The 22,500-nt window shown below is 50.1% G+C and overlaps 1 protein-coding gene across 1 annotated transcript in view; it reads right to left on the bottom strand.

Moving 5' to 3' along the window:
* Positions 1 to 22,500, bottom strand: part of ppargc1b (peroxisome proliferator-activated receptor gamma, coactivator 1 beta) — a gene marked incomplete at its 5' end in the record, with an annotated part of 44,058 nt that overhangs the window by 7,234 nt on the left and 14,324 nt on the right. Inside the window, 6 exons of the mRNA XM_080008277.1 lie at positions 1 to 141; positions 450 to 502; positions 2,946 to 2,991; positions 3,096 to 3,999; positions 9,662 to 9,787; positions 20,425 to 20,601. The exon at positions 1 to 141 is cut by the window's left edge and continues 385 nt beyond it. Of these exons, the coding sequence (XP_079864403.1) occupies positions 1 to 141; positions 450 to 502; positions 2,946 to 2,991; positions 3,096 to 3,999; positions 9,662 to 9,787; positions 20,425 to 20,601 (1,447 nt within the window). The remainder of the gene's footprint in view (positions 142 to 449; positions 503 to 2,945; positions 2,992 to 3,095; positions 4,000 to 9,661; positions 9,788 to 20,424; positions 20,602 to 22,500) is intronic.

Raw genomic sequence — 22,500 nt, 5'->3', positions numbered from 1 at the left:
CGTATAGCTCTGTTTGTTCCGGAAGCTTTCGTCGCCGGGAGGCGCGGCTCAGCCGTGCTGCGGGGGATGGAGCTCCATCGGCAGGTTTAAAGAGCTCATCCTCCACGGGCTTGTGGGGGGGCGTGGTGGGCGGGGTCAGGCCTGTGCGGCGGGTGGGGGAGGTGGGGGGACGGACAGAACATTTTTTATCAAAATTCACTTATCAAAATCATTCCATGATTGTGAAGATACTGGGGGTGCTTCTGAGTTTGGTTTCCATGGAAACATGGATCCATTAGGGCTGTCACCATCACAACATTTTTGTCATTTTTGGCTACGATTAATTTTCGAAAGATCTTTTTATTTTTATTTACATATTTTTTCATTTTATGTCATGTTCATTTTATGCCACTATCTCAATAACAAATAACATAAAATTTATTGTTTCACTGATTTGGACATGGTCCTACCTGCAGTTCCACACAGATCCACCGTCTGCTCAAAGGACTTGAACTGAGACTCTCTGGAGAGACAAACAGATAGACACAGACAGACAGACAGGGTGAAGGGATGGAGAGAGGGTTAAAAAAAGAAAAGAGGGCAAAAGAGCTTCAAACATAATGTAGCAGCTTTCCTAAAAGTCTGATATCTGTCAGTAGTTTAATTCTATATACTGCATGTAAGTAGTTTGATTCTATATCTGTCAGTAGTTTAATTCTATATACTGCATGTAAGTAGTTTGATTCTATATCTGTCAGTAGTTTAGTTCTATATCTCAGCAGTTTAGTGCTATATGTGACCCACTGCATACTTTAGGGTCATTTGGCGGCTTTCAACTTTTTTTCCCCCCGCATCATTTGAAAGAGGAGAATCAGAGCTTCCAAACAAGGTGTCACTTGTGCGAATCAAGCAAATATTTTTAAAGCTATGACTTGTTAGTGACAAGGGTGTGGCAAATTGTGATTCTGAGATAATCACCTTGAACGTTTCGCCGAGACTCGTCTTCATTCAGCTCCCAGAATGCAAATGGGGGAGCCAAAGCCACATGGCTACTTAACATACTGTGGAACGGGCCAATCACTGCTTTTTCTTGTGTTTTGAGGGAATGTTGAACATATTTTTGTTTTGAAAAAAGCTTTTATATAACAGTAAGAATAAACATGTTTTATAAAAGTGGAATTTATTTTTCTGTGGTTCTTGAAAATATTCAGTTTCATCATTACATTCGGGTTGAAATCCCCTGTTTGAAATGTTCTCCAAATCCGACTAATATCAGATTCAGCGTCGCTGTGGGAGAACTGACTATCGTCGTGGAAAATGAAGTCCTGTGGTGCAGCTTACACTGACTTGGATCGCACTGGTCAGATTAAGGTCCGCAATATGATTTAGATCTTCCTCCACCCGCTTCTCCTAATCAACCAGAGTTTTCAGACAAGTGAAACCGGAGCCTCATCTTGTTTACGGAAGTGACGGTGACGTCAGTGACACACCCCCACCACAATGCTGTCTACATGTGTGTATAAAACACGTGATATTTCAAGGTTCAACGCTATCAAAACGGTTTCAAATTGTGACTTGACATCACACGCTTGCTTTAAAGGAAACCATCGATCGGCGTTGTTGACTGCTGCTCAGTAAGTGAACTGTGTTTCGTATGTATGTCATCTTACAGGAATATTTAACTCCAGTTTAATTTTTTTTTACTATTTATGAATCAAACTCGGTTTTTAAAACACGCTGAGATAAAAAAGCCTACAAAGGAACACGAATCTGGAAAAATCTCATTTTCCATCAAGAAATGTTTTTTCAACTTGTTTGGCTTCTCCTAGCTCTGGTGGGATTCATATATGTCAGTGGTTTAGTTCTGTATCTCAGTAGTTTAGTTCTATATCTGTCAGTAGTTTAGTTCTATATCTCAGTAGTTTAGTTCTATATCTGTCAGTAGTTTAGTTCTATATCTCAGTAGTTTAGATCTATATCTGTCAGTAGTTCAGTGCTATATCTGTCAGTAGTTTAGTTATTTATCTCAGTAGTTTAGTTCTATATCTGTCAGTAGTTCAGTGCTATATCTGTCAGTATTTTGGTTCTATATCTCAGTAGTTTAGTTCTGTATCTGTCAGTAGTTTAGTTCTATATTTGTCAGTAGTTCAGTGCTATATCCATCAGTAGTTTAGTTCTATATCTGTCAGTAGTTTAGTTCTATATCTCAGTAGTTTAGTTCTATATCTGTCAATGTTTAGTTAGATATCTCAGTAGTTTAGTTCTATATCTGTCAGTAATTCAGTGCTTTATCTGTCAGTAGTTTAGTTCTATATCTCAGTAATTTAGTTCTATATCTCGGTAATTTAGTTCTATATCTGTCAGTAGTTTAGTTCTATATCTCAAAAGTTTAGTTCTATATCTGTCAGTAGTTTAGTCCTATATCTCAGACGTTTAGTTCTATATCTGTCAGTAGTTCAGTGCTATATCTGTCAGTATTTTGGTTCTATATCTCAGTAGTTTAGTTATGTATCTGTCAGTAGTTTAGTTCTATATCTCAGTAGTTTAGTTCTGTATCTGTCAGTAGTTTAGTTCTATATTTGTCAGTAGTTTAGTTCTATATCTCAGTAGTTTAGTTCTGTATCTGTCAGTAGTTTAGTTCTATATTTGTCAGTAGTTTAGTTCTATATCTCAAAAGTTTAGTTCTATATCTGTCAGTAGTTTAGTCCTATATCTCAGACGTTTAGGTCTATATCTGTCAGTAGTTTAGTTCTATATCTGTCAGTAGTTTATTTCTATATCTCAGAAGTTTAGTTCTATATCTGTCAGTAGTTTAGTTCTATATCTCAGTAGTTTAGTTCTATATCTGTCAGTAGTTTAGTTCTATATCTCAGTAGTTTAGTTCTATATCAGTCAGTAGTTCAGTAGCACACCTCAGTAGTTGACTACTCCCTAGTTTATCTCTATGTCACTAGTTTTAGTCTCACCTTGTGCTCTTGGGCGGCAGCGGCAGACTGAGATTCGCTCGTTTGGCTGCAGGAGAAACACCAGTCAGAGCAGTAGAGACAGGAGTGTGCACGTGACAGAGTGTGCTCATGTGCACTCTAATCCCTCTTATTGTGTGTCTGTGCTCTCACCCTGGTTCATCCTGAGGGTTTCCTCCTCCTTCAGTTGTTCTGGAGCACCGTCTCCTTCTCCTCCTTTCCCCCTGCTCCCCAGCTCCTCCTCTCTCTCCTCCCCCTCTCCCTCCCCGCACTTCCCCCTCCCGAGACGAAGCCTCTTGGCGAATCGACTGGGGAAGGAGGCCAAGCGCCGCGAGCGCCTCACCAGGAAGGCTTCGCCCCCCCGCGCCTCCACCTGTGGCAGGGTCCGCCTTTCCGGGGAGTGGGGACAGGACGACCCGTTGCCCGGCTCTGTTTTGGGGGTGCGGGGGTCCGGAGAGGTGTCACAGGAGCCCCTGGGGTGCGGGGCGGAGGGCAGAGAGGCGGAGCCTCCTCGGGGGCAGTGGAGCGGCTGGGCGTAGGGGGCGCTGTGCAGTCTGTAAGGCTTGCTCACGTCAAAGGAGGAGCTCCGCTCCAGCAGCTCGCGGAGCAGCGAGTAGGCCTTGGGCTCACGCCTCCTGGAGAAGGGCGGGGCCCTCCTGGGGGTGGGGCCGGGTGGCCTGGAGAGCGGGGCCTCAGGCCTGGGGGGTCCGGGGCGGCCCCGTGCCCCCCCTGGCGGCTCCCGGCGTTCCCAGCTCTGTTGCTTGCGAGTGGGAATGCAGTACGTGTGCATGTAACGGATCAGCTCCACCACCGACTGCAGCTCGCGCTGTGAGGTAAACTGAGGCTCGACCGGCTGAGGCTCCGCCCGCTCCACATCACTGGATGAAGACTCCCCCTCCTCTTCCTCCTCTGACTCGCTCTCGTCTTCATCGTCCTCCTCCTCTTCATCCTCATCTTCTTCGCTGTCGGGGGGCAGAGCTGTGGTCAGGTGGCGGTGGAGCTCCGTGCACAGACGGCTGGACGGGCGCACGTATCGCGGCTTCCTGTCCTGAGACAGCTGAGCGCACGCACGCAAGCACACACGAATGCACGCACGCACACACACACACACACACACACACACACACACACACACACACACACACACACACACACACAGCATCAGTACAGTGAAAAAAAATGTCCCTGAAACTGAGAGAGAGACAGGTAGAGACAGAGAACAAATCTCTAAACAATCATAACTAAATATTTCACCCTATTCAAACAGAAAAATGGCCAATTCCACCACATCACTGATCAAAACAAGATGGCCGTCCTGTTGGTAGAGCACAGAGCGCTGCGGACCCCCCCCCCTCCCCAAACCACTGCAGGGTGCCCTGCTCAGCGGTGGGACATGGGCACGAGGGGGCGGTCATGGAGCATTTTGCGCAGCTGTCTCACTCTCCGACGGTACCGAAGATGCGCATCAGCGATGGGGTATTTGATTTGACTTGTTCTTACGTAACGAGGCTGAGCGTCATGACGACACTTTCTCTGTGACTCTCTTACCCCCCCCACCTCATTAAGCCATTGTTTTAACCCTCTGGGCTCCCCCTGACCCCTGCCCGTGACCCCTGCCCATGACCCCTGCTTGTGACCCCTGCTCTGACCCTGTGCTGCTGTCCCAATGGAGCCTGTTCCACAACTCTTGTTGTTTTGTTTTACCACCTTATTTATTACTTTTTTTTATTGAAGGAGCAACAAGCTGTCCCTGAGCACATGGAGCAGCGCTCCTCATATGTGGACGCATGCGCACAACATTTTTTATAAAAAATAATACATTTCTGCTGAAACTCTGCATATTTTTTCATGTAAATTTACAGATTTGATCAATCATTTTATTTATATTTATTTATATTTATATACATTCATTTTATTTTATTAATATTTTATTATATATATTTTATTATCATATTATTATATATATATTATTATTTTATATTATATTTTAATATTAAAAGTTTAATTAAGATATGACATTCATATCAATTCATCTCATGATTTATTGCTTGTGTTTAGTGAATTATACAGAAGATAAGGAACCAAAAAAAATTGCATACTAAATCTCAATCTCAATATTGGTCCACCCTAACTCATTCAGATTATATTCTTAAATCGTTCAGCCCTAGTTGCTAAAAGTTGGTGGAAATAATTAGAGAGTTAAAAAACCCCTGCATTGCAGAACCAATCAGAAGTCTTTAGGGCAGTCCTTCCTGTGGTGCGGTGGTTCAAGCTGTGTGTTCTAGTCCACACGGTCGTACCCCCACCATGGATGTTAAAATAATAGAAGAAGAAGAAGAAGAAGAATCTTTAATTGCCACACAGCACACCACACTACAACACATGCACGCACACACACACACACACACACATGCTTTGGATGGTGGCCGGTGAAATGAGGCCTCTGCATTTGACCCATCCTTGGCTTGTCCTTCCTCCGGGGGCACAGCCAGGAGCAGTGGGCACCATTCAGAATGTGCCCGGGGACCTGGTGAAGAGTGTCCATCACTGGTCAGACAATGATGATAATATCTTACAGTGCTCGGGACATCCATTTTCAGTGTTTTAAAAAGCTCTCTCCGTGTTACAAAGGGCGTGGCCATATCCTCCAATGGGAGGAGAGCATCATTTGCTGTACAATGTAAGGTCTGGTTGTAAGCTTTGTTACCGCCGTTCTCACTTGCATTTAGAAATACCCAGACGGTTGGTAAGTGATCTCTCATTGTCTGGTATTGTGAGACTAGTGTACAGGTATATATATATATATATATATATATATATATATATGTATATATTAATACAGTTTATGTGTATATGTGGGTGTGTATATTTGCAGGGGTGTGTTGTAGCAGACAGTGTACTTAATAATGTTAGATTAGGTATTATTTGGCGGATGGCGATAGTGGCGCCGCCCCTAGCGGTCGCCTGCGCCGGCGCTCCGGTTACTTTCTCACTCTTTAGTATTTTTTTCCTTTTTTTATCACAATGTTCGCCAGAAAAACATCAACAATTAACTCATACGACCGTGATGCACTCATGGATATAAAAATTTCCCTAAACGAACAACTTTGGGACTTTTTATCCGTGGGAGCAGAGTGGCCGGCGGAAATCCTACGCGGGAACACTCGCAACAACAACAAAAATGGAGTCGCTGTTCCACGAGCCGGCCCACGGAGGAAGCACCGAGGTAAACGAGGCGGCATTCGGGTCAGAATGAGGACGCAACCTTACCGTCCACCTCTGCCAAGCATCCTTCTTGCTAACGTCCAGTCCCTGGAGAACAAGATGGATGAACTTAGAGCGAGGATTCAATTCCAGCGAGACACGAGGAACTGTTGCGTCCTCTGCCTGACGGAAACATGGCTGACCCCACTGGTGCCGGATGAAGCCATACGTCCAGCCGAGGCCTTCTCCGTGTTCCGCAGCGACAGAACGGGAGAGTCGGGGAAATCCAAAGGTGGAGGCGTCTGCCTAATGGTAAACAACCGCTGGTGTAACGCCAACAACACCAAATTCCTCTCCCACTCCTGCTCGCCGAACCTGGAACAGCTGACCATACTATGCCGTCCATTTTATCTCCCCCGGGAATTCAGCACGGTCATCATTACAGCCGTTTATATCCCACCACAAGCGGACACCCACGCAGCTCTGTCGGTTCTGTACGATGTGTTGTGCGGATTTCAGAACAGACATCCCGACGCGGCTGTGGTGGTGACTGGGGACTTTAACAGGGCCAACCTGAAAAAAGTTCTGCCGAATTTCCACCAACACATCACGTGTGCCACCAGGGGAGACAGAACTCTGGACCATTGTTACACTCCTTACAAGAACGGATACAAGCCCGTGTCGCTTCCTGCTTTCGGGAAATCAGATCACGCCGCGATCTCGCTGCTTCCTGTTTACAGGCCTCTGATAGCGCGGGATCTGGTGATGACGAGGGAAGTGAAGCGGTGGACGGACCAATCAGAGGCTGCGCTTCAGGACGCTCTGACTGACGTAGACTGGGACGTGTTCCAAACAAGTTCAAGTGACGTCAGCGAGTTTACGGAGGCTGTAGTGAGTTTTGTGGCTACGCTCGCGGATGAAATCGTTCCCACGGTGAAAGTTCGGATATTTCCAAACCAGAAACCATGGGTTGATAAATCCATCCGCTGTGCTCTGAATGCGCGCACGGCCGCTTACAACGACGGACTTGTATCAGGTAACATGGACAACTACAAAGCGGCGTCGTACAATCTGCGGAGGGCGGTGAGGGACGCCAAACGGACGTACAGAGACACCGTGGAGCTGCAGATGGAGCGGGGGGACACAAGACGCTTGTGGGAGGGGCTGCGAACACAGTCTCAGTGTCCGTGGACGAGGTCAGGAGGGCTTTGATGCGGGTGAACACCAGGAAAGCTGCGGGCCCAGATGGCATATCTGGGCGAGTACTGAAGACCTGTGCTAACCAGCTAGCTCCGGTGTTCACCACAATATTCAACATCTCCCTGGCTGAATCAGTGGTCCCGTCCTGCTTCAAGAGGTCCACCGTCGTTCCTGTCCCGAAGATCACCTCTCCTGCCTGCCTGAATGACTACCGTCCGGTGGCCCTCACCTCGGTGGTCATGAAGTGTTTCGAGAGGCTGATTAAGGATTACATCTGCGCCTCCCTCCCCCGCACCTTGGACCCGTTGCAGTTCGCGTACCGGCAGAACAGATCCACGGATGACGCGGTCTCCCAGGTACTGCACACCACGCTCACGCACCTGGATGGCCAGAAGGGGGCCTATGTGAGAATGCTGTTCATTGATTATAGTTCAGCTTTCAACACCATAGTTCCCACCAGACTGGCTGTCAAGCTGATGGAGCTAGGATTGAATGGTCCGCTGTGCACCTGGATCCTGGACTTCCTCACAGGCCGCCCCCAGGTGGTCAAGGTGGGGAAGTACATGTCAAGCTCCCTCACCCTGAACACAGGATCCCCCCAGGGCTGCGTCCTCAGCCCCCTACTGTACTCCCTGTACACACATGACTGTGTGGCCAGGTCCAGCTCCAACACCATCATCAAGTTTGCTGACGACACCGTGGTCGTGGGCCTGATCACCAACTGCGATGAGAAGGCCTACCGCCAGGAGGTGGCTGACCTGTCACTCTGGTGCCAGGACAACAGCCTCCACCTGAACGTCAGCAAAACCAAGGAGCTGATTGTGGACTTTAGGCGTGGATCACAATCGAGGACGCACGCGCCCTTGTGGAATAATGGGACTTCTGTCGATAGGGTGAGCAGCTTCAGATATCTGGGAGTCCACATCACAGAGGACTTAACATGGACTGTTCACACAGACACTCTGGTGAGAAAGGCGAGGCAGCGTCTCTACCACCTCAGGCAGCTGAGGAAATTCCGGGTCTCGTGAGGATCCTCAAGTCCTTCTACTCTGGAGCAGTGGAGAGCATCCTGACAGGCAACATCACTGCCTGGTTTGGGAACTGTACTGCCCAGGACAGACGGGCCCTGCAGAGGGTGGTGCGTTCAGCTGAACGTACCACTGGAACTACCCTCCCCCCCTTGCAGGAGTTATACACCAGGAGGTGTAGTAGCAGAGCCCGTAGGATCATGAAGGATCCTCATCACCCCAACAACGGACTGTTTCAGCTGCTGCGGTCAGGCAAGCGCCTCCGCAGTCACGCAGCGAGAACAGAGAGACTGAGACGGAGTTTCTTCCCTCAAGCCATCAGAACTGTCAACGCTGACCTCACCAGGGGTCCTAACTGAGCCATGCACTAGGCTCCACTACCTACTGTACTGTATGTAGCATACTGTACCGCATACTGTATCACTGTTCAGGGTTGTTCGTGATGCCGTATTGCTGCGCCGTACTGTTGTATACTGTGCTGTATTATCCCAAACACTACCTCACACTATTCACATTCACATGCCACTTTAATTCACATGCCACTTTAAATGCACATATCTGTATATACATAGGCATATTCCTTCTAGCTATTCCATTTTATTTCAATTTATTTTTATTGTATTTTATTCTATATATTTTTATCTTATTCTATAAGTATTCCACTTACTGTATTACGTTTTAGGAGTCAGTTAGTCGGTCTATTAGAAAGGAATTTTCTACTTTTTATTTTATTTTATTTTTTATTTTTTCCTAGGACATATTGTGTGCTATCACCGGGTGCGTTGCATTACATTTCACTGCATATATGTATGGAAGTATGTATATGTATGTGACAAATAAAAATCTTGAATCTTGAATCTTGAATCTTAAATTGTTATTTTGAAACAAACTAATCACTTCATAGTTGGAACTGTTACACATGATTATAATCTCCTTCAGTGTTATTGTTATTATTATTATTATTATTACTATTATTATTATTATTAATAATATTATAATGATTCTTCTTCTTCTTATTATTATTATTATTATTAATATTATTAGTCTGTACTGTATTATCTGTACAATGTGCTTTGGCAACACTGTGATATCAAGCCTTGTTGAATGTCATTGACTTGAGTCCCCTCATCCAGCATCAGGACCAGTCTGACATCCAACCAATTAAAATGAACTAAAGTAAAACACCACTCAAACTAAACTACGTCATCCAGGGTGCAGTGCTCCCAGTACGAGGTAACCACGGTAACCGGTGCTCCACTCCAGTTTTAATTCGTTGACCTCTCGTACCTTGAGGAGCGGTCGGACCGGCCGCAGCAGGAAGTTCCTGTTGCCATGGCGAAATGCGTGGCACCCATCTTTGTGTGCGTCGCTGCCAGTGGGCACATTGGGCGGAGTGAGCAGCAGCTTCTTCAGCTGACAGAGAAACAGAGAAATCTCATCAGAACACATGTGTGTGTGTGTGTTTCAACCTGGATACCATTTGATAAAACATAAACATCTGCATCAGTAGTATCCACTGTGTGGCCTCCAAGGTGTGAGGCCACATGGAGGCCACATGGAGGCCACATGGAGGGCCACATGGAGCGGCACATGGAGGGCCACATAGAGGCCACATGAGGCCACATGGAGAGCCACATGGAGGGCCACATGGAGGGACACATGGAGGCCAGGGGGATATCAGTGATCTGCTGTTCAACATTCAAGATTCAAGAGTCAAGAGGTTTTTCGTTACATACATATACATACATACTTTTTATACATATATGCAGTGAAATGTAATGCAACGCACCAGGTGATAACACACAATATGTCCTAGGATAAATTTCTTTCTAATAGACCAACAAACTGACTCCTTAAACGTAATACAGTAAGTCGAATACTTATAGAATAAAGTAAAAATATATAGAATAAAATAAAATACAATAAAATACAATAAGATAAAATGAAATAAAATGGAATAGATAGAGGGAATATGCTTATGTATATGGAATATGCAATTATGTATATACAGATATTTGCATTAAAGTGGCATGTGAATAAAGTGAGGTAGTGCTTGGGATAATACAGCACAGTATACAACAGTACGGCGCAGCAATACGGCATCACGAACAACCTTGAACAGTGACACAGTATGCGGTACAGTATGCTACATATAGTACAGTAGGGAGTGGAGTCTATGTGTATGGCTCAATCAGGACCCCTGGTGAGGTCAGCATTGACAGTTCTAATGGCTTGCGGGAAAAAACTCTGTCTCAGTCTCTGTTCGCGCTGTGTGTGCGGAGGCGCTTGCCTTGCTTGCCCCCTCCTGCAAGGGGGGTAGGGAAGTTCCAGTGGTACGTTCAGCTAAACACACCACCCTCTGCAGGTCCCGCCTGTCCTGAGCAGTACAGCTCTCAAACCAGGCAGTGATGTTGCCTGTCAGGATGCTCTCCACTGCTCCACAGTAGAAGGACTTGAGGATCCTCACCGAGAACAGGAATTTCCTCAGCTGCCTGAGGTGGTAAAGACGCTGCCTCCCCTTCCTCACCAGAGTGTCTGTTTGTGAAGTCCATGTTAAGTCCTCTGTGATGTGGACTCCCAGGTATTTGTAGCTGCTCACCCTGTCAACAGAAATCCCGTTAATCACCAAGGGCCTGGCGTCCTCGATTGTGGTCCTCGCCTAAAGTCCACAATCAGCTCCTTAGTTTTGCTGATGTTCAGGTGGAGGCTGTTGTCCTGGCACCAGAGTGACAGGTCAGCCACCTCCTCCCTGTAGGCCTTCTCATCGCAGTCGGTGATCAGGCCAACGACAACGGTGTCGTCAGCAAACTTGATGATGGTGTTGGAGCTGGACCTGGCCACACAGTCATGGGTGTACAGGGAGTACAGTTGGGGGCTGAGGACGCAACCCTGGGGGGATCCTGTATTCAGGGTAAGGACGCTTGACGTGTGATTCCCCACTCTGACCGTCTGGGGGCGGGCTGTGAGGAAGTCCAGGATCCAGGCGCACAATGGAGTGTTCAGTCCGAGCTCCTTCAGCTTGACAGCCAGTCTGATGGGGACTATGGCGTTGAAGGCTGAACTGTAATCGATGAACAGCATTCTCACCCAGGCCCCCTTCTGGCCATCCAGATGCGTGAGCATGGTGTGCAGTACCTGGGAAACCGCGTCATCCGTGGATCTGTTCTGCCGGTACGCTAACTGCAAAGGGTCCAAGGTGCGGGGGAGGGAGGCGCAGATGTAATCCTTAATCAACCTCTCAAAACACTTCATGACCACGGAGGTGAGGGCCACCGGACGGTAGTCATTCAGGCAGGCAGGAGAGGCGATCTTCGGGACAGGAATGACGGTGGACCTCTTGAAGCAGGAAGGGACCACTGATTCAGCCAGGGAGATGTTGAATATTGTGGTGAACACCGGGGCTAGCTGGTTAGCACAGGTCTTCAGTACTCGCCCAGATATGCCATCTGGGCCCACAACTTTCCTGGTGTTCACCCGCATCAAAGCCCTCCTGACCTCGTGCACGGACACTGAGAGTGCGCGTTCATCCCCAGCGGTATAACTCCAATTAGCCGGCGAGATAGTGGTGTTGTTGCCAGACTCGAACCGTGCATAAAAGGAGTTCAGTTCGTTGGCTAGGGGGGCGTCCACACTCGTGGCTGGGGAGGGGCTGCTCTTGTAGTTCGTGATCGTCCGCAGCCCCTCCCACAAGCGTGTCCCCCCGCTCCATCTGTAGCTCCAAGGTCTCTCTGTACGCCCGTTCAGCGTTCCTCACCGCCCTCCGCAGATTGCCTTGTAATAGTCCATATTTCCAGATACAAGACGGTCGTTGTAAGCGGCCGTGCGAGCATTCAGAGCGCAGCGGATGGATTTATCAACCCACGGTTTCTGGTTTTGAAATATCCGAACTTTCACCGTGGGAATGATGCTATCTGCTAGCGTAGTTACAAAACTTCCTGCCACCTCCGTAAACTCACTGATGTAAATGGAACTTGTTTGGAACATGTCCCAGTCTACGTCAGTCAGAGCATCCTGAAGCGCAGCCTCTGATTGGTCCGTCCACCGCTTCACTTCCCTCGTCACCACCAGTTCTCACGCGATCAGAGGCCTGTAAACGGGAACCAGTGAGATCGCGGCTTGGTCAGATTTCCCGAAAGCAGGGAGCGAGACGGTCTTGTATCCGTTCTTGTACGGTGTGTAATAATGGTCCAGAGTTCTATCTCCCCTGGTGGCACACGTGATGTGTTGGTGGAAATTAGGCAGAAATTTTTTAAGGTTGGCCCTGTTAAAGTCCCCAGTCACCACCACAGCCGCGTCAGGATGTTTGTTTTGAAATCCGCACAACACATCGTACAGGACCGACAGAGCTGCGTCGGTGTCTGCTTGTGGTGGGATATAAACGGCTGTAATGATGACCGTGCTAAATTCCCGGGGGAGATAAAATGGACGGCATAGGATGGTCAGCTGTTCCAGGTTTGGCGAGCAGGAGTGGGAGAGAAACTTGGTGTTGTCGGGGTTACACCAGCGGTTGTTTACCATGAGGCAGAGGCCTCCACCTTTGGATTTCCCCGACTCCCCCGTTCTGTCGCCGCGGAACACGGAGAAGGCCTCGGCTGGACGTATGGCTTCATCCGGCACCAGTGGGTTCAACCATGTTTCCGTCAGACAGAGGACGCAACAGTTCCTCGTGTCTCGCTGGAATTTAATCCTCGCTCGAAGTTCATCCATCTTGTTCTCCAGGGACTGGACGTCGGCAAGAAGGATCCTTGGCAGAGGTGGACGGTAAGGTTGGGTCCTCATTCTGACCCGAATGCCGCCTCGTTTACCTCGGTGTTTCCTCCGTGGGCCCGCTCGTGGAACAGCGGCTCCATTTTTGTTGTTGTTGTTGACAGTGTTCCCGTGTAGGATTTCCACCGGTCACTCTGCTTCCACGGATAAAAAGTCCCAAAGTTGTTTGTTTAGGGAAATGTTTATATCCATGAGTGCATCGTGGTCGTATGAGGTAACTGCCAATGCTTTTTTGGTGTACATTATGATAAAAACTGAAAAAAATACTAAAATGTGCAAAAGTCAACCGGAGCGCCAGCGCAGGCGACCGCAGGGGGCGGCGCCACAATCTCCATGTTGTGAAGCACTGTTCAATGGAGGCTTGTTCAGAGCAATGCACACACACATGAATGGCGCTACTCTCACACACGCACACACACACACAGAATTCCATTCACATTAAGACCCATGTGCAAACGTACACATACTGTTGGCAGAAAAGCGGTGTGCTGCAGTGGCAGCTGTGGCCAGTAGAGGGCGCCTCCAATCATGCAGAGCAGTGATTTAAATGGGAGGCAGGAGGTCCCTACCATAATGAGATACCATCACTCTCCTTTAGGTGGCAGCATGACCTCTGACCAGAAACTTCTCACAATATGGGACTTTTACTTTTGAAATCAAAATATGTTTTACATTAGAGATCTTTGTTACTACAGACTTAAAAGAGGAATTACGACAGTGGCCATGAGAGCAACATCCAGAATACACTGTCACCACGCAGCAGCAATGCAGTATAAGAAATAAACAGCTGCATAAAAGAGATCCCAATGCAACAACATGCAAGACATTCTGTGTTTTATGATGCATTATGTTGCATTATGATGCATCATGTTGCATTATGATGCATTATGATGCATTATGTTGCATTATGATGCAAGATGCTGCGACCACTGTTTCCAGCTTGAACGTCGAAACAGGGTCTTCAGTGTGCTCCTCCTAATGCAGCAACTACTAGCAGTGTAGCAATAATGCTTGATGCAGTTCCATAAATATAAATCCATATCTATGATGGGTTAGGGTTTAGGTTAGGGTTAAATAAATTATTGTAAATGTATATACATCTGTACATATACATCTGTATATACATAATTCCCTATCCCATATACATAAGCCTATTCCTGTAACGGGTGTGGTTAGGACCCAATTGCAGCACAAAGACAGGCAGGGATATTTGGTAATGTCTTTTATTTGTAGAGCAGACGGAAGACAGGCAGGGAGCAGGCAGGATACATCGTCGGGGACAGGCAGGTTCGATAACGAGGAGTGCAGACAGAAGACAGGCGGAGTGGCAGGCAGGATACGTGGTCGGAGCGAGGCAGAGTCGGTAGCAGGGAATCAGTCCGGAGAAGTCTGGTGCAAGCATCAAAGACAATCTGGCAATGGGTGACTGGTGAGAGAGGCATATATAGGGGTAAGATTACAGATCGGAAACAGCTGTGTGCGCAGGTGAATGGAGTTGGACTAATGGGGCAGGTAAGGAGAGGGAGGGGCAGTAGAAGAAGGCGGAGCCTTCTGATGAGGGTGTGGTCCAGAATGTGCCTTGCAGGGACCCAGGACCTCTCCTCCGGGCCGTAACCCTCCCAATCCACCAGGTACCGCAGGCCTCTCCCACGCGGGCGGGAACGTAGGAGACGGCAGACAGAGAAGGCAGGACCCCCGTCAATGAAGCGCGGAGGAGGCGGGGGAGGCGCCAAGGGGACAAGAGCACTCTCCCGGACTGGCTTGACCTTGAACACGTGGAAGGTGGGATGGACGTGCATGGACCTGGGGTGCTTGAGCCGCACTGCCACCGGGTTGACGACCTTCCCGATCTTGAATGGGCTGATGAACCGAGGAGCCAGCTTCTTAGAGTCCACCTTCAGGGGGAGGTCCCGGGTGGAGAGCCAGACCTTCTGGCCCGGCTGGTACTCCGGGGCCTGGGAGCGGCGACGGTTGGCGGCAGAGGCGTTGTGGCCAGCGGCTCGGAGGGCGGCCCGGGCCCAGGTCCTGCGGCAGCGGCGAATGAAGGCTTGGATGGATGGGCAGGCAGCCTCCTTCTCAAGGGCCGGGAACAGAGGCGGTTGGAAGCCGTAGGCGCACTGGAAGGGGGAGAGGCCTGGGGCCGAACTGGTCAGGGTGTTGTGGGCATATTCCACCCACAAAAGCTGCTCGGACCAGGACAACTGGTGTTGTGATGTCATGCAGCGAAGGGCCATCGCCATCTCCTGGTTCTTCCGCTCTGTTTGGCCGTTGGACTGGCACCCTGAAGAGAGGCCGACGGTGGCCCCCAGGAGCGCACAGAACTCCCTCCAAAAGACAGAGGCGAACTGGGGACCCCGGTCGGATACAACATCTACCGGGATGCCATGGAGGCGGACGACGTGGTACAATAATAGCCTGGCGGTGCCCTTGGCCGACGGGAGCCTCGGTAGGGGCACGAAGTGAGCCATCTTGCTAAACCGGTCCACCACGGTCAGGATGATAGTGTTGCCGCTAGACGGTGGCAGACCGGTAACGAAGTCCACGGAGATGTGAGACCAGGGGCGATGAGGAACCGGCAGTGGGTGTAGGAGACCAGCAGGAGCAAGAAGAGAGGGTTTGTGCTGGTTACAGGTGGGGCAGGCATTGACGAACCCTCGGACGTCCTCACCCAGGGAGGGCAAGCAGAAGCGACGCTTGACGACCTCCTTCGTCCGCTGGATCCCCGGGTGGCAGGTGAGTCGGGAGTTGTGGGCCCACTGGAGAACCTCGGACGTCAGGCAGGACGAACAGACGGTCGGGCGGACATGCGCTGGGTCCAGGTTGGTCCTGGGCGGCGGCTCTGACCTTCTCTTCCACCTCCCAGGTGAGTGTGGCAACTAGACGGGAGGACGGTAGAATGGTGTCAGGGTCAGCAGCGTCTTCCTCCTCCTCCTGGAACTGCTGGGACAGGGCGTCAGGTTTGATATTGCGTGACCCCGGCCGATAGGAGAGGGAGAAATTCAACCTTGTTTGGAAGAGCGCCCAACGGGCCTGACGGGAGTTCAGTCTCCTGGCGGACTGGATATACTCCAGGTTCTTGTGGTCGGTCCACACCAGGAACGGCAGCTGGGTTCCCTCTAGCCAGTGTCGCCACTCCTCCAGGGCCAATTTGACGGCGAGAAGCTCCCTATTCCCGATGTCGTAGTTCCTCTCGGCCGGGGTTAAACGCCTGGAAAAGAAGGCGCAGGGATGAAGCTTCTGGTCGGAGGCGGTTCTCTGGGACAGAACAGCTCCGACTCCTACGTCGGAGGCGTCCACTTCAACCACAAACTGCCGTTCGGGGTCAGACAATACCAGAATGGGGGCTAAAGTGAACCGTGCCTTCAGGGCCAGGAAGGCGTCGTTGGACCACCGAAACGGCACCTTGGAGGAAGTTAGGGCTGTGAGGGGGGCAGCCACCGTGCTGTAGCCTCGGATGAACCTCCGATAGAAGTTGGCAAAACGGAGGAAGCGCTGGAGTTGTTTGCGGGTGTCCGGGGCGGGCCAGGTGGTGACCTTAGTGGAGTCCATCTGGATGGTCACCCTCCCTACACGGTACCCCAGGAAGGAGATGGACAGGACGTGAAACTCACACTTCTCCGCCTTCACAAAGAGTGAGTTCTCCAGGAGGCGCTGCAGGACCGTCTGGACGTGGTGGACGTGCTCTGCTTGGGATCGGGAGAAGATCAGGATGTTGTCGAGGTACACGAAGACGAATTTGTTGAGCATGTCCCTGAGCACGTCATTGACCAGGGCCTGGAAGACGGCGGGGGCGTTGGTGAGACCAAAGGGCATCACCAGATATTCGTAGTGACCGGAGGGAGTGTTGAACGCCGTCTTCCATTCGTCCCCCTCTTGAACCCGGACCAGATGGTAGGCGTTGCGTAGGTCGAGCTTGGTGAACACCGTGGCCCCCTCCAGGAGTTCCAAGGCTGATGAGATGAGGGGCAGGGGATAGCGATTCTTGACCGTTATGTCGTTGACACCGCGATAGTCAATACAGGGGCGAAGCGACTTGTCCTTCTTCTCCACGAAGAAGAAGCCCGCTCCTGCCGGGGATGAGGAGGGACGGATGATGCCCGCCGCCAGGGCATCGTTAATTTAGGTGTCCATGGCCTCTCTCTCCGGGGCGGACAGGGAGTACAGGCGGCCTCTGGGGGGGGGTGGAGCCGGGCTGGAGGTCGACGGCAATATCGTACGGCCTGTACGGGGGAAGGGATGTCGCCTTGGCCTTGCTAAAGACCTCCCTGAAGTCGAGGTACTCGGCGGGGACCCCCAACATGTCGGGTGCAGAGCTGGAGCTGTTGGGTGGCTGAGGTGCGGCAGCTTGCTTCAGGCAGACCTGATGGCACGCAGGACTCCATCCCAGAATAGCCCCTGTGGTCCAGTCGAGGTGTGGGTTGTGACGCCGGAGCCAGGGGAACCCCAGGAGGAGAGGGTGACGAGGTGAGTGCAGGATGCAGAACTGTATCGTCTCGTGGTGGTTGCCGGACAGGAGCATGCGGATGGGCACTGTCTGATTGGTGACTGTCCCCAGGAGGCGGCGATCCAGGGCAGTGGCAGGTACCGGAGAAGACAGGAGAACTCGACCAACACCCAGCTGCCGTGCTAGGTTATCGTCGATGATGTTAACATCGGAACCAGAGTCAATAAGTATGGCGAGGGAATGTGAGCTTTGGGGCAGGAGCAGCCGAGCCTGGCAGAGGGGGTAGGTTGGAGGGGGATTTGGAGGTGTGGCTCACTAGGACCTCCTCCCTCACTGGCGAGCCCGGCCCTTTTACCGGACACCCGGAAATGTAGTGTCCAGCTAAACCGCAGTAGAGGCAAAGGTTCCCCACCCGGCGTCTCTCCTTCTCCTCTGGGGTGAGGCTGGACGGCCAACCCGCATGGGAGGGGCCTCACTCGTGGGTTGACGGGCCGGAAGAGCTGGTGGCCCGGAGGAACCTGGTAGACGGGTTGCTGGGCGGCGCTCCACTTGCATCTGACGCCTCTCTCGCTGGCGGGCCTGGATGTGTCAGTCGATATGGGAAGCAAGCTCAATGATGCCATCGAGAGAGGTGGGCAGGTCTTGAGGAACTAGCCCATCCTTCACGTACTCTGCTAATGCAATCAGGAACGCGTCAATCTGGGCTGCCGGGTTCCACCCGCTCACTCGAGCCTGGGTGCCGAAGTCGATCGCGTAATCGACCACGGAGCGGGACCCTTGACTGAGACCCAGGAGACCACCAGCAGCATCGGGACCTTGTGATGTCACCCCGAACGGAGCTCGGCGGCGAAGGCGTGGAAGGAGGAGCAGGCTGGTGTGCGTCTTTCCCACTCGGCCGTTCCCCATAGCCGAGCGTGGCCCGTCAGGTGATTTACAGTGAACGCCACCCTGGCTTCCTCGGAGGCGAAGATGTGGAAGGAGGAGCAGGCTGGTGTGCGTCTTTCCCACTCGGCCGTTCCCCATAGCCGAGCGTGGCCCGTCAGGTGATTTACGGTGAACGCCACCCTGGCTTCCTCGGAGGCGAAGATGTGGGGCTGCAGAGTGAAGAGGATGGAAAAGTTCGTAATGAACGGACTACAGCCGTCTGCGTCTCCGCCGTAGCGTTCTGGTACCCCCACCCGGGGCTCCAGGGAGTACCCAGGCTGGGCCGGTGCAGGTGGGTCCGGGGAAGCAGGCGGTGGGATGAACTGACTTAGAGCGATGGCGAGCTGCTGGACCTGGGCAGCTAGCGGGGCGAGTCCTTGCTCCTGGCTAGCCACACGTCCGCTGAGGTGGAGGCTCGGACAGCCTCCTGGTGTTGGAGCTGTGACTCCACCCTTCCCAGGCGTGCCAGCAACTCCTCGTCCATTGTTGGCCAGATTGTACTGTAACGGGTGTAGTTAGGACCCAATTGCAGCACAAAGACAGGCAGGGATATGTGGTAATGTCTTTTATTTGTAGAGCAGACGGAAGACAGGCAGGGGGCAGGCAGGATACATCGTCGGGGACAGGCAGGTCCGATAACGAGGAGTGCAGACAGAAGACAGGCGGAGTGGCAGGCAGGATATGTGGTCGGAGCGAGGCAGAGTCGGTAGCAGGGAATCAGTCCGGAGAACGCTGAGAGTCTGGTGCAAGCATCAAAGACAATCTGGCAATGGGTGACTGGTGAGTGAGGCATATATAGGGGTTAGATTAAAGATCGGGAACAGCTGTGTGCGCAGGTGAATAGAGTTGGACTAATGGGACAGGTAAGGAGAGGGAGGGGAAGTAGAAGAAGGCGGAGATCATGACAATTCCCTTTATCTATTCGATTTTATTTTATTTTATTTTATTCTATATATTTTTATTTTATTCTATAAGTATTCGACACACTGTATTACGTTTAAGGAATCAGTTAGTTGGTCTAGTAGAAAGAAATTTTCCTAGGACATATTGTGTTATCACCGGGTGCGTTGCATTACATTTCACTGCATATATGTATGAAAGTATGTATATGTATGTGACGAATAAACCTCTTGAATCTTGAATCTTGAATCTTAAATACAGCCTACATAACCAGTCTGTTCTGGTTTGGTGAAGTGGGAAGCTGGGAATCACTGCTTTTTTCACATTACTGACTGAGAAGACACTGAGATGGTTGACAAGTAGGAATTGAGGACCATATTTCCAGACGGTAGTGGTTTGAGGGAACGTTGCTTGTTTGTTTGGAACCAAACAATGGAGCAGAACCAGTCCAACCAGCTCAACACCACAGCTGCCGTTAGCTGTGAACGTCATCATCTGCAGCAGCAACAACCCCAACACAGCAAACAGGAAGTCAGACTTCAGGGATCAACTCCACTATTAACAATGTCAGTGAATCTGAATCCTGTCAGTGAAGTCTGTTGTCCAGTACAGACACTGTGACTAGAGGTTAAAATATCAGAAAACAAGTCGAAGCATGTGACATTGTAATCCAGCCACAGACCTGCAGGGGTCAGCGTTCAGGCCTCAGACCTGACCCGGTTCTGCATCAGGACCAGTCAGACATCCAACCAGAGTCGCCCAAATCCAAACACAAACTGAACTACACAGCAGCCTGCCAATGGTCCAGTGTTACCACGATGATGGCTCGCGAAGCACCAAACAATGAGAGAATAACAAAATATTTCAACAAATGCAAACAGACGGATCGAAACAGGAAGCAAATGTGATGTCACTACGACATCACCTCTCTATCCATGTCCTTCAGAGTTAAAATCTTTATTCCAAATTTGAGTTCACATGCAGCCCCCCCTGCAAGTGATGTCATGCATCTCACCAAAGACGGGTCGTCCGTCTCAGAGCTCAGCGATCGGTTGGAGTCTCCCGTGTTCAGAGGAAGGTCGTCCTCGTCGTGTCGTGGTTCATCTCCCAGAGCAGGAAACACCGCCTCAGCATCCACCATGTCCAGACTGTCGCTCAGCACCGCCAGGAGGGCTGCGTTCTCTTCTTCTATCTGCAGGGGGCGACACATTGGATTTATGAAGGCTCCAAACTTCCCTAAAGCAGTACTGTCTGTTGGCAGCAAGTAGAAACAACAGGAAACAACCTTTAACAGAGGACAAGTACACCTGATACATGATAAAATGTTAATCATAGTTAATCATAACGTCACACTATATATGTACTGAAGATTCAAGATTCAAGATTCAAGATTCAAGAGGTTTATTCGTCACATACATATACATACTTTAATACATATATGCAGTGAAATGTAATACAATGCACCCGGTGATAACAAACAATATGTCCTAGGAAAAATTTATTTCTAATAGACCAACTAACTGACTCCAAAAACGTAATACAGTAAGTCGAATACTTATAGAATAGAATAAAAATATATAGAATAAAATAAAATACAATAAAATAAAATTAAATAAAATGGAATAGATAGAGGGAATATGCTTATGTATATGGAGTAGGCAATAATGTATATACAGATATGTGCATTAAAGTGACATGTGAATTAAAGTGGCATGTGAATAAAGTGAGGTAGTGTTTGGGACAATACAGCACAGTATACAAGAGTACGGCGCAGCAATACGGCATCACGAACAACCCTGAACAGTGACACAGTACGCGGTACAGTATGCTACATACAGTACAATAAGGTAGTGGAGCCTATGTGTGTGGCTCAGGGAGGACCCCTGGTGAGGTTAGCATTGACAGTTTTAATGGCTTGCGGAAAAAACTCAGTCTCAGTCTCTCTGTTCTCGCTGCGTCAACAGAAGAACAGAAGTCCCATTCATCGCCAAGGGCGTGTGCGTCCACACACACAAGTCCACAATCAGCTCCTTAGTTTTTCTGACGTGCAGGTGGAGGCTGTTGTCCTGGCACCAGAGTGACAGGTCAGTCACCTCCTCACGGTAGGCCTTCTCGTCGCAGTCGGTGATCAGCCCACGACAACGGTGTCGTCAGCAAACTTGATGATGGTGTTGGAGCTGGACCTGGCCACACAGTCATGTGTGTACGGGGAGTACAGTAGGGGGCTGAGGACGCAGCCCTGGATTCAGGGTGAGGGAGCTTGACATGTGCTTCCCCACCCTGACCACCTGGGGGCGGGCTGTGAGGAAGTCCAGGATCCAGGCACACAGCGGAGCATTCGGTCCGAGCTCCTTCAGCTTGTCTGCCAGTCTGGCTGTCAGCCAGATATAATCCTTAATCAGCCTCCCGAAAACACTTCATGACCACCGAGGTGATCTGGTCTTGTATCCGTTCTTGTACGGTGTGTAATAATGGTCCAGAGTTCTATCTCCCCTGGTGGCACACGTGATGAGTTGGTGGAAAGTAGGCAGAACTTTTTTAAGGATGGCCCTGTTAAAGTCCCCAGTCACCACCACAGCCGCGTCGGGATGTTTGTTTTGAAATCCGCACAACACATCATACGGGGCCGACAGTGCCCTGTCGGTGTCTGCTTGTGGTGGGATATAAACGGCTGTGATGATGACCGTGCTAAATTCCCGGGGGAGATAAAATGGATGGCATAGGATGGTCAGCTGTTCCAGGTTCGGCGAGCAGGAGTGGGAGAGAAACCAGCGGTTGTTTACCATTAGGCAGATGCCTCCACCTTTGGATTTCCCGACTACCCCGTTCTGTTGCCGCGGAACACGGAGAAGGACTCGGCTGGACGTTTGGCTTCATCCGGCACCAGTGGGTTCAACCATGTTTCCGTCAGACAGAAGACGCAACAGTTCCTCGTGTCTCGTTGGGATTAAATCCTTGCTCGAAGTTCATCAATCTAGTTCTCCAGGGACTGGACGTTGGCAAGAAGGATGCTTGGCAGAGGTGGACGGTAAGGTTGCGTCCTCATTCTGACCCGAATGCCGCCTTGTTTACCTCGGTGTTTCCTCCGTGG

The sequence above is a fragment of the Zeus faber genome, assembly GCF_960531495.2.
Source record: "Zeus faber genome assembly, chromosome: 10".
Taxonomy (NCBI): domain Eukaryota; kingdom Metazoa; phylum Chordata; class Actinopteri; order Zeiformes; family Zeidae; genus Zeus; species Zeus faber.
The sequence above is the reverse complement of the archived record's forward strand: the minus strand, read 5'-3'. Positions and strand labels throughout refer to the sequence as shown.